Raw genomic sequence first — 12,213 nt, 5'->3', positions numbered from 1 at the left:
AAATCATCTTCTTATGTTACACAATCAGTTTGTGCTGTGTTTGCTTAGTCATCTTGCATTTCCACATTTCCCTGATTTGCATGGCTGTTGGTTATGATAATGTTGGTTGTTGATATGCTATAGTCCACCGCTACTGTGAACATGAAGATTTGGAGTCCTGTGCAGTGTTGACTGTGGCCCAGGCCCTCAGGCTGTGGAGTGAGTATCATGATGTATGGGCACCTTTTGTTCTGACAGAACCTCTTTATGACATCTCTTTCTTCTATGGTTTGAATGTCTGAGAATGGCAGGTACACTGGAGTCTAACGTCTTCTCACTGTCCCATCCTATCTATATGTGGAGTACACCCATTTGGACTAAGGTCACAGTGTCTCTAGTAACATCTGTGAGGAGAAAGCCAAAATTCTCATTTGAACAAACTGGACTGGATTTATCATTACACATCCATCCACATAATTTCTAGTTGACATCAATGTTTAACATTTGAGATTCATTCTGGACTCCACATGTGTGAATTTCAGGGATGTACACATTGCCCATACTCCAATTGCATCATATACACCGACCTGTCCTATATATCGATATGAACACCTCATTTCAATCATCGCTGGGGTCAATTTCACAGCAATCATGAGGACATGAGCAGGAATGCTCTACAATATACGGTGGGCGGCAAACTACGCTCCGCCAGCGAAGTTTGCAGAGTTTTGCACTTCGCAAATCCGTTTGGTAGGACTGCACAAGCACGCATGCACAGTTCTCGCAAGATGTACGTCTGACGTAGGGGTTTGCGGGAGAGAGACCACGGCGAGGAGGAGGACGGCAGCCCGGAGACACCACAGCAGAGGTAACTGTTATTTCTTTTTAAATTTACATTTTCTTATTTATATTTTTGATTAGGGGGGGTGGGTGGAGTGGAGTTCCACAAAGTTTTTTCCCCAACTCCATGGAACTCCACATAGTGGCACTATGCCAGCTTCGCCCAGGGTTACAATGTAGGGCCAGATTAGGATGGCAGGCAGACTTTAGTCCGCCCTCCACCCTATCGGTGCTGGGACAAGCTGCCAGGGGTGTGGCGGTCCCGCACCACCAATTAGGATGCGACCACCACCCTGGCAGTCGTATCCCGCATCTTTGACATTGCGGCATCGCCACTATGAAAAGGCATGTACAGCCAGGCATCATAATATGGATGGCGGTGCCTTCCAGGCACCGCCACTATATTGTGCCCGAGTTCTGCCTGGTCGGCAATCATGACGATTGCAACCGGCGGAAAAGCGGCGGATGGCGGTACCCCCCCTGGCGGTGGCAATCTGCCCGCCATCATGATGGGGCCCATCGTTTCTAAACTGGTAGTTTCACAGCATTCGTTTACAACTGTTGGGAATACCAAAAGAATAAATAAATTGTAAAAAAGACTGCAGTTAATCTATGGATGTAATCCAGTAACGTTTATTCCGGAATAAGCACGGTGCCACACAGCAAGGGTGAAGCAATAGAATGGCGTACAAACCGCTCCCCCAGGCATATATTCCCCGGACACATTTTCAAACCTCATATAGTCCCCAACCCCCTGAGGCAGCAGTTTCCCACCCGTTGATGCCTCATATGAAAAAGCATCATACAAAGCAGCATAGCAAAAGCTTGCTAAAGCGATAAGGATGACACGAGCGCGAGAAAAGTCACTCATGTCACCCCAACAACTAAAAAATGGCACAATCAGAAAAATGCACATGTAACAACAGCCTCTGTAGACATGTCCCAACATACTCATAGTGATGATAATGCTGTTTTTTGTTTCTTTACCATCACCCCCCCTAACCCAACCCTCCTTACAAACCCAACCCCGGGGAACCCTCCCAATCTTAGAAGGCATAAGAATGCCTTATGGGCTTGCTATTGGGGGAATATTGGTAAATAAACAAAGATCAATTAACACATTTCCAGGCAGCTGCATCTACAGATTCCTTGCTATGACCTCCTGACTGACCGATATCCTCCGCTTATAATTTAGTAAGTTCCATCTTCTTGTTTATTGTATCAATTAATGCGTCAACATCCTCAACTGAACGATAATGCTGTAGAAAAAATGATGTCTACTCATATTTCAAACACCAAAATGGCTGTTGCCTGATGTCATTAATCGGACATTCAGAATCGACTACCACCGGCTGAAGTAGACCACGCGGTAGGCAATGGCATCCACAGCGGACCCAGCCTTTGGATAACATTGGTGCATATGACGGTCGCAGTTCAATGGCTGTGTCTGTGTATGCAGAAGACCGCCTATGTGGCGTACATGTATGTTGTGCTGTGAAAAACTATTCACTTGCCTACTGATACAGCTGTGATCAACACCTCCTCCACTTTAGCTGTTGTTTGCCATCTCTGGCAGCAATCATGGCATGCACTCCAAGAGTGAGGGGCCCTGCCTTCTCTCCAGAGGAGCTGGAGATGCTTGTTGGTGAGGTCCTTCCCATGTATGGCCAGCTCTATGGCTTGCAAGAGGAGCAGGTAACTTCCTAACAGACCTACTTCACTCTGTTGGACTGCATTGCTTCCTGTCTCACAGGCTATGATGTGGCTTTGGTTACAGGGAAGGGAAGGATGTACCTGGCCCTGGAAGCTGGACTTAAGCATTGGAGGCAGGAGCAGAGGTTGTACTGAATATTCAATGAAGTAGTAGAACCTGAATTACAATTAACTACCGGCTAGAACCAGTGAGCAATAAAAGGCGGGACATAATATGGCTGTGTCTAGGTGTTTTAGGCTGTAACTGTACAGAACTGTTTGAGGCATATGATGGCTGTATCTGGGCATGTGATTACTGAGCCCCTGGAATATCATGGCAGTACCATTGGTAAGAAACACATTGTGCCTTACTAACTACTAATTTGACTCTTATTATGCAGTTCTTCATATGTACGTTAATTTATTTGATTTGTGCGATCAAAGGTTATGTGAAGTCACTTTCTGGGATGATTGTGGTCAAAGGTCATGTAATGACAATTCCTATGATGTCACTGGGGTTAAAGGTTGATATGTCAGCTGTGCTACCCCTTACATTTTGGAGAATCAAGGCCATTTATGCTGAGCAAGCAAGCAGATGAGATCATTTTCAGAGCTCCACTAATATTGGGCTCAGATGTTACCTGTCACCAGGGGGAGAAAAGAGTGAAGGGAAATGAAGGCACTAGTTAAAATAAAACGTTTGACCCAAGAACTGGTCTTCTTTTCCATATTGAAGAACTTGTATGTGCAATTGCTTTTTTTCTCTACCCGTAAAATATATTTGCTCTTCAAGAAACCCTTTCCTGTATGCAGCCCCATTTTTTTCAGGAGTTCCAGGCCCATTCCCACCCTTGAAAGGGAATCTCTCACACCCCTAAAGAGGAGTAAATCTTCGACCATTTCCATAGTACAAATGGGCCACAAAAATATTTGGAAATGTTCACAAAAGTATAAGCTCAAAACATTCCCTCGCATCCAAATCCTCAAACACCCCTTCCCTGCCCTTATCATAGGATTGACTCATCAGCCTTATTAGACCATCTTGAATGATATTAAACATAAGGAAATTGATTTAGCCCTGCATGGTTACTATCTGTGAATGCCTTATACATGTAAATTAAGTCATTTACACCTGCATGAGTACCAGTGAGGCCTCAGCTCTTGCTGAGTCAGGAGACCACTATTTTACACATAGTAGACAATGCTCTTCTGCCCACAGAAGATGTCCTCTGCCTCCTGATATTGCTGTACCGGATATTTCTTACCCCAACCAAGGCAGAATTCCTGTTTGGGAAGAACAGCAAACAAAAAACAGTACAATATGAAAAAAGATAAAGGGTGCCATAGTTGTAGACACCTTTGACAATGACCAGTATTGTGCGTTGAAGTTCACAGGAAATACATTTCTGTGGACTTTGGTGAGATTTATGCTCTTACAGTTGTTTATTTCCACTTTTTACATTCACAGTTCTAACCAAATATTTTTGGGAGGTTTACACGAATGGCAGTCAACATGTTTCACCCCTTTTGGCATGCAGGTCTGAGGCTTTCCCAAGGCTAAACGCCCACTGTCTGTAGGGCCGTGGTGGGCTGCAAATTCAGAGTGGAGCATGGAAAGTTGATTGAGTGTGCTTTGAAATGTACCTTAAAAAATCCATTTATTCCTTTAAATATAATCACATCAAAAATGACAAAAAAGCATTGTTTGCTTTAAAACCTCGCATACTGTATGTTTTTCTCTACAAACATTAGGGAAAGAACGCTCCAAAAGTGCACAGCTTTAATGTTTGCTCATAGCTGAGGACCGAGTCTCCCTAAAAATAAACGTCTGGCTAAGGACCTGTATCTAAAAATAGAAGGATTAAAATTGAAAATTGATTAAAATTTGAGAGCTTTGGGCAATAAGTCACTAAGGTCCATGTTATGATGCCATAAAAAGTGTTTCCAAGTTTGAACTGGGATAGATCTACTGTGTACAGTGTCAGCAAAATACCACTTGAAGAGTTCATAAAGCATCCAATGCCGCTGTATTAATAGAAAGACCATCACACTCACCTTTCTCTTTTTGGAGATTGTCTGTGAACACAAAAACAAATATGAGCTTTCTAGAATTTGTTTATATATAGGATCCATCTATTATTGCTCAATTTATAAACTTACCTCTTGCTTTAAGTAAATCACCTGTCAGAGAAAATATAGAGAAGAATAATTTAACCTTGTTTTGAGGATGTTCAAGTTATTTCTACATTGCCTACTGGTGAAACTAGACAGATAAAGGAGAACTCAGAGAGGGTAACATTATCTACCAGCCAGACAGTGTTGAATAAATCTTGCTGAGAAATTGCAATGTTCTTTAGAGCATCGATTTTACATAAAACTGGATTGTATGCCAGTTGGCTCCTCTCAACACCGCAAACATCAGTTTATTAATAATCCTGGGTGGTAAACTCCACTCCGTTGGCCGAGTTTGTGCTACTCCGCTTGGAGGGCGAAGTTCAGCAAAATCTCCGCCTACGTAGCGGAGCAGAGTTCACCGGTGCGGTGGGAGACTTACCTTCCTCTCAAATCAGTGTCCTGCTCCTGCTGCTGGGCCTGGCTCCACTTCTGCTGCTCCCTAGTTGAATTACAGGAAGAACTGTTGTGTGCATGGCGTACTGCATGAAGGCATGCCTGACCCTACCAAATCCCATGATAGGGTCAGGCATGCCTACACGCAGTATGCTATGTGCACTGCAGTTCCTCCTGTAATTCAACCAGAGCAGCGGGAGTGGAGCCAGGCCCAACAGCAGGAGCAGCACAGCGACTTGGGAGGAAGGTAAGTCTTCTTTTTTAGCTGGCCACGTTACTACTATGCAGGAGCGGGGTGGGGGCCGGGGTTATAGCGGGAGGGGGTACTAGGGGCGGGGGCTTTAGTAGGGAGTGCGGGTTTGGGGGGAGGGGCAGGAAGGGCACTCCGCCAGGCCACGGAACTCTGCAAAATTTCACTGAGTTTTTCAGTAACTCCGTGAAATTCCATGTAGTACCACTATGCGAGCTCCGCCCACCCCTATTTATTAACTTTACCTCACCCTTCCCTTGTCAGTATAAATCCTTAATATTTCCCCCACTTACTGACTTTGACATGTATCAATCCCTCTACTTGATGCAAGCAACCTCTTCCATGGAGCCGGTCGTTTTCGATCCGGGGTCTCAATCAGGTTTGTAACCAAATTTTGACTGCTCAAAACTAGGCTAATCAGATGTCTTTACCCCTTCCCTGCTCATGACGGAACCACTCCGTCATGAGCCACGGTTGCGCTGTGCTCATGACGGAGTGGTTCCGTCATGCTGCGGCCGTTGGCGGCCGCTGCGCCCATGCGGTGCTAATTCCCCGCCTGTGCGGGCAATTAGCGCAGTGGGCGGAGACGTGACGGAACCACTCCGTCATGAGCACAGCTCAACCGTGGCTCATGACAGAGTGGTTCTGTCACGAGCACAGCGCCACCGCACCTGCCCCCAAACCCCCCCAGCGCCGCGGCGGAATTCCTGCCGTGGCGAAGGGGTTAAAAACTGGGGAGAAGCCTATAAAACAACAAATGAGCAACTAGGTCAGATCAAAGCTTACCTCTCAAATGTCTCAAGTGGAACAAAGGGGCACATTTACAAGCCCCTATTGCCACAGCAACGTCACTTAATGTAGCTTAATGCCACCTTGTAAATAAGGCCCCTTTTCATGCTACACTTAGCGGGAAAGGGGTGGGCAATGAGTGTTGCACCCCTTGATTTTAACGGTGTCCCATATTTACAAGGTTTGCATAAATATGGGGCAGTGCCAAAATTAAGACCAGGGAAAATCTGGTCATAACATGGTGGAACAAGGAAAAATGCAGCCCACACAGAAAGAGCAAAATGTCATGAATGGTTGTTAAAAAAAAATACGAATTGCAACTTCAATGTGTGCGGCATTCTGCAGCACACATAGAATTTACAAATCTCAATTACTGATTGTTTATGTGCAGGAAGGGACACCTTCCGGCACATAAACAATCTTTCCCTGTAACGCAGGCACCCTTGCACAATGGTGCAATTGTGCCTGCATTGGCGCTAGGTGGCTACATTTAGCGCCACCACTAAGGGAAAGGCAGGGGTGTGCTGTATTCTTGTGAAAATGGCGCATCCCTGTGATTGGAAACTGTCGGAGCGTGGGGTTAGCTTTCTTGGCTTAACTCCGCGTTCCGACAGTTTCCTTGTAATATGCCCCTAGGACTTGACAGGAGCCAAAAATTCTCCCTTGTTAACGGTTTAATTTCTAGACAGTTTTTCCACCTCTCCCCTATTGAAAAATGAGTCACCTTGGTAAAACCCACTGCCCCCCTTTCCAAAACTGTACATTGAGCCAGCTTTTCAGAGGGACCCAAAGCTAAACCCGATAGGCGCAAGGCAGATATAATGCAAGGGATTGAACATGACCTATAGAGATCCATTCTTTAAAAAAAACAAAAAACAATACAGGATCTTATTGTGCACTTTCTTGGGGGATTTAGTCTGCTTTAACATATCACTCATGCTGTTCACCCTATAAAAACAATTCCAGCTGACTCACATTCCATATGAAATCTGGACAGATATTGTGCAAAATAGGCAAAATAGTATTTAAGCAGGGCTAAGCCACCTTCCTCTATGTCTCTGAACTAAGTGCTAATCTAGCGGTTTTATTTTGCCAAATAAAAGATAATATCAGAGATTCAATTTCTTTCAAAATATCAGCATTCACCACACAAGGTAGTGCAGCAAAGAGATAGTTAAATAGGAGTAAAATATTTTTTTCTCTCCAATTCCCCCTTCCCCAAAAGGGGAAAGGGATCGAATTCCATTGCGAAAACACCACTTTAACTTTCCATACTACTGGGACAAAATTCTAAAACCCAAATAATGCTTCGGTTTGCGTGTTCACACAGGTGGCAATATCCGGAAGCAGAATTTCAGCCTAACTATCACATACAATGGACTTGGTTTTCTTTTTATTAATTCTATAACCTCCAAACCCCTGATACATAGTAAAAATCTCAAACACTCTTTCCTGCGTAATCTTCCTAGTAGCTAGCAGCAACATTGTAGCATCCGCATGTAGCTTTGTTTGTTTGTTTGTTAGTAGACTGCATACGCATGTAGCTTTGTTTGTTTGTTAGTAGACCCGCCAACTCCGCTCAGCCAGCCTCGCCCTCGGCACCGTACCACGCACCAGAAGAACAACAACAGGCGGAAGATCCTTCTCCTACCTCGCCGCCAAGACCTGGAACTCCCTCCCCACCCACCTCCGAATGACCCAAGACCTTCTCACCTTCAGGAGACACCTCAAGATCTGGCTGTTCGAGCAGTAGCAGCACTCGCCCCCCCCCCCCCCGCCTCAGCGCCTTGAGATCCTCGTGGGTGAGTAGTGCGCTCTATAAATTTAATGATTGATTGATTGACTGATTGATTGATCCCTCTGTGGTACTGGAGGGAGAACCTCAGCATCTTTCCATATTGTGATTGCCAATGGTTTGATGAAGAAGACAAAAAGGACCAGCGCCAGAAGACAGCCCTGCCAAGTTCCTCGCAATATTCACACTATTTTCCAAACTCTGACGCGCTAATGATCATCTTTACCTCTGCTCTCTCACACATTTTCTCTATCAACCTCATGATCTAACAGTGTATATTAAATCTCCCCAGAAGATAAAAAAGAGTCTGCTAGACCACTCGGTCAAAGCTTTTTCGGCATCCATTAGAAGGATCGCAGCAGGAACATGATTAACAAATAAATAATCAAGTACTTCCACTAAATAATAGGTGTGTGTTCCCAGATGATGCCCTGAAATAAAACCATTCTGATCCTGGTGGATCATTTTAGCGGCTGTCCCATTAAATCTATTTGCTAGCAATTTCATAATTATCTTGTGTTTTGAATTTATTGGTCGATATGAGCATGGATCCTCTGAATCCTTTCCTAAAGCAACCAACCACAAAACATGAATTAAAAGAGGGTGGGAAAAGACCTCTTCTGACATAGAGTTAGTAAAACCTCTAAAAATTCTTTATAAAATTCCAATGGAAAACCATACGCCACAGACCTTGCCATTTGGCAAGCTATTAGCTACCTCAACCATCTCTTCCTTGGAAAAGGGATTGATCACGTTTTGCCTATCTTCCACCGAAAGTGTGGGTAGATCTACCCCCAGAAATATTTACAGTTCCACCTTATCAGCTACCTGAGTACAGTTGTAAATCTGGTTCTAATGTTAAAGAAAGATTTCATTCATCTTTACCTCTTCTTACTGGGTAACCATGTTGCAGGACGTTTTAAAATACGTCTAGTATTCTTGGCTGCTTGCTCAGGGGCCAGCCAAGCTATAGACTTCCCGGCATATTTACTCTACTTGTAAATCTTCTGCCTTTAAGCCATATTAGTTATATATCACTTTGCATAGCAAAAGTAATTCAACGTGCACTTAGCTTTATCGATCCCTCTTCAATTCTTCAAATATTGACAGGAAAGTTTATCATGTGTTTCTTGCACAAGTTTCTCAGGGCCAATTTTTGCTCTTTAGCATTTCTATTAATAGCCCCATCTTTAGATATCAGCTGTCATGGCAGATACGTTTTTAAAGCATCACAGATAATGTTTGGTGGAGCAGACCTGTGAAATCCCTTGGATCTCATCCTTACAAACTTTAACCCATCCCTTCTCCTGCTGATAGTGTTTATTAAAAACCCACCTCTTAACTTGGGGCTTTTCCCTCATACCCAAAATCTCCAACTCAAGAGTTGCCTAACCAGAGAACCCATTGGGGAATAGCTGAAGAAGTTTAAAAATCAGGTTCTTTGAGACAAGGAATTAATCCCTCTGAAAGACAGTTTAAAATCTGCCTGAAAAACATGTAAATTCTTTCTATTCTGGAAGGGTTTCCCTTCAAGGATCAACAAGACACAGGAACCTTTGATAGTATTGCATGGTTTTTGCTACTTGGGGCTTCTTTTGCCATTTACAATCTGAAGAGGAGTCAACTCCTGAGTTCTGTAGAAAATAAAAATCTGCACCTATAAAATCTCACGGGACTTGCAATAAAGCTTGGAATAACTTCTCATATAGGCAGTGTTATCCTCTACAGGGGCATAAACCTTAATAAAAGTAATCCCCACTAAGGAGACCAACACCAACAGCCCTGCCTGTCACTTGCCCAATCATGAACTTCCACATTCAAATTTTGAGCTATAAAATCGGAGACTCTGCAATAGGTCATCAGGGCGGCTGAGAATCCTCTATAACCCATTTCTTAAACATAGTGAACTTCGCTAGCCTGTCTGATGGAATATTGGTTTCCTGAATCAGTCAATCAATTAATCAATCAGGGGTCTGTATAGCATAGTTACTCACCTGTGAAGGTCTCATGGTGCTGGAGAAGGAGGGGCTGTTGATCCGACTTGGCGAGAGGGTGCAGTCAAAGAGCCAGGTCTTGAGATCCTTCCGGAATTGGGTCAGCGACGGGGATTGCGTGAGGTGGAGGGGCCGGCGTTTTGCAGGTCTTGGTGGCGAGGAAAGGATCTTCCTCTGGTTCTGGTCTTGTGGATCCGTGGGACGTAGGTCCAGGGCGAGTTGCGTGGAGTAAAGTTGTCTGGCAGGTAGGTGGAATCTGAGGCGGTCATTCAGATATGCTGGTCCTACGTCGTGGAGAGCTTTGTAAGCATGTGTTAGTAGTTTGAAAGTGATTCTCTTGTTGACTCTTGTTTGAACCATCTGAAGTTTTCTAAGCAGTTTCTGGGTGGCGCCAGCGTAGAGCGCATTGCCATAGTCAAGTCTACTGGTGATGAGTATGTGGGTGACCAACTTTCTGGATCTTGTAGGATCCATCTGAATTTCTTTCAAAGCAGGCAGAGTGTGTGGAAGAAGGATAAGGATAGAGTGTTTATCTGGCCACTGTGAGCGAGGAGTCCAATATGATGCAGAGGTTTTGTGTGTGATCCTTGGGCGTAGGAGGGGTTGCCTGTGCGGTGCGCCACCAGGTGTCATCCCAGGCTGAGGGGGCAGGTCCCAGGATGAGTACTTAGGTGTTGTCCGAGTTGAGCTTGAGGCAGCTATCTTTCATCCAGGTGGCAAAGGCTGTCATCCCGATGTGAAAGTTGATTTTGACTGCTGTGGGTTCGTTGGAGAGGGAAAGGATCAGCTGGGTGTTGTTGGCGTAGGAGACGATGTTGAGTCTGCGGCCGCGACCAGTGGGGGTCAGGGAGGAGTCCTGGAGCACTCCGCAGCTGATCTCTGTAGGCTCTGAGAAGAACTGAGGTAGCCTGACTCTGCGTTTGGCTGGTAAGGAAGGAGTGGATCCAGTCCAGGGCCTTGACGCGGATGCCAGCATCACAGAGCCTTGTGATTAGTGTGCAGTGGGAGACGGTGTCGAAGGCGGCCAAGAGGTCCAGAACGATAAGGGCTGTGGTTTTTCCTTGGTCAGGGAGGGAGTGGATGTCATAAGTGGCAACAGGGAGTGCAGTCTTGGTGCAGTGGTTGCTTCGGAAGCCGGATTGGGAGATGTCCAGGACGTAGTTCTCTTCTATGAACTTGGAGAGTTCGGCTTGATGGCCTTCTCGATGACCTTGGCAGAGATGGGAGGAGGGAGATGGGTCAGAAGTTCTTGAGGGCTGTCGGGTCGGTGGATGGCTTCTTCAGCAAGGGGTTGATCTCAGCGTTTTCCAGTTGTCAGGGAAGGTGGAGGTTTCGCTGGAGCAGTTGATGGTACAGTGAAGCTCGGGGACAATGGAGGTCGATGGTCTAGGGAAGATGTTGTACGGACAGGGGTCAATGGGGCTCCAGAGTGGATGCTCTTCATGGTAGTGTGCGGGGGGCTTGCCAGCTGGGAGGTGAGAAAAGTGGGGAGTGGGTCATCGGAGGGGGCGGTGAATGGGGATCGCAGTGGCAAGGGCGTCAAAGCAAAAGAGTGAAGGAAGTGAAAAGGGACAGAAAAATGGAAAAAGGAGAAAAAGGCAAAAAACACAACAAAGGCAGAGGCAGAAAGAGGCAATAGAAGAAGCAGAAAAGCAGAGGAAAGAGAGACAGAATGTCAGCCCAGCAGCAGAGCAGTGATGCTCTGCCACTAGAACAACAGCGCCTCGAACTCCTGACCAGAGGGTCAGCAGCAACAACAGGGGCAGCAGCAGCTACCAGCCAGAGCTGTGTAGGGAAGAGAGCAGTCCTATGGATTACGCTCCTCTATACAGGCTTCAATAGCACACATTTTCTTCCTATTATTTAGCCAATTAGTATTAAATGTAATATTCTTCAATATATTCCTTTGAGTCCCTACCTCCCTCCTATTTCTGCCAGTAAACATATACACTAAAAGTGTAAAATATACATTAAAGTGTCTCATCCTGCTGAAGTGACGCCTGATGCTCAGCTAAAGTCAACAACACGTATATCTTTATATGAGTTATGCTGTTTCCCTACCCCTTCAAAAAGTGCTCAAGCATCCCGAAAAGTGCTAGAAACTGCCATAAAGTACCACAGTGCATCATGAACTTGTAAAACAGTCCCGAAACTTGGAAGAAAAACACCCACATCCTCGAATGCTCTACTACCTTAAAGTGTATTAAAGCGCTGAAGTACATCATTTACTTGAAGACAATTAATCAAGGAACTTGCTTACAACGAAGACAGCGTTTACAACGCAGTCATCACATCGCAGTGCCTTT

General features: G+C 45.2%; 1 protein-coding gene across 4 annotated transcripts in view; it reads right to left on the bottom strand.

Annotated features, from left to right (window-relative positions):
* Window positions 1–12,213, bottom strand: part of LOC146869588 (butyrophilin subfamily 2 member A2-like) — a 253,067-nt gene that overhangs the window by 21,495 nt on the left and 219,359 nt on the right. For all 4 annotated transcript variants that reach the window (XM_085606894.1, XM_085607058.1, XM_085606981.1 and 1 more), the window contains 2 exons: window positions 4,672–4,692; window positions 4,567–4,587 (listed from right to left, as the gene is read on the bottom strand). In XM_085606894.1, coding sequence (XP_085463020.1) covers window positions 4,567–4,587; window positions 4,672–4,692 — 42 coding nt within the window. The remainder of the gene's footprint in view (window positions 1–4,566; window positions 4,588–4,671; window positions 4,693–12,213) is intronic.

Source organism: Triturus cristatus, chromosome 1_1 (genome assembly GCF_964204655.1).
Source record: "Triturus cristatus chromosome 1_1, aTriCri1.1, whole genome shotgun sequence".
In the NCBI taxonomy this organism is placed as follows: Eukaryota; Metazoa; Chordata; class Amphibia; order Caudata; family Salamandridae; genus Triturus; species Triturus cristatus.
Note: the sequence above shows the minus strand (reverse complement) of the source record. Positions and strands in the feature narration are given on the sequence as shown.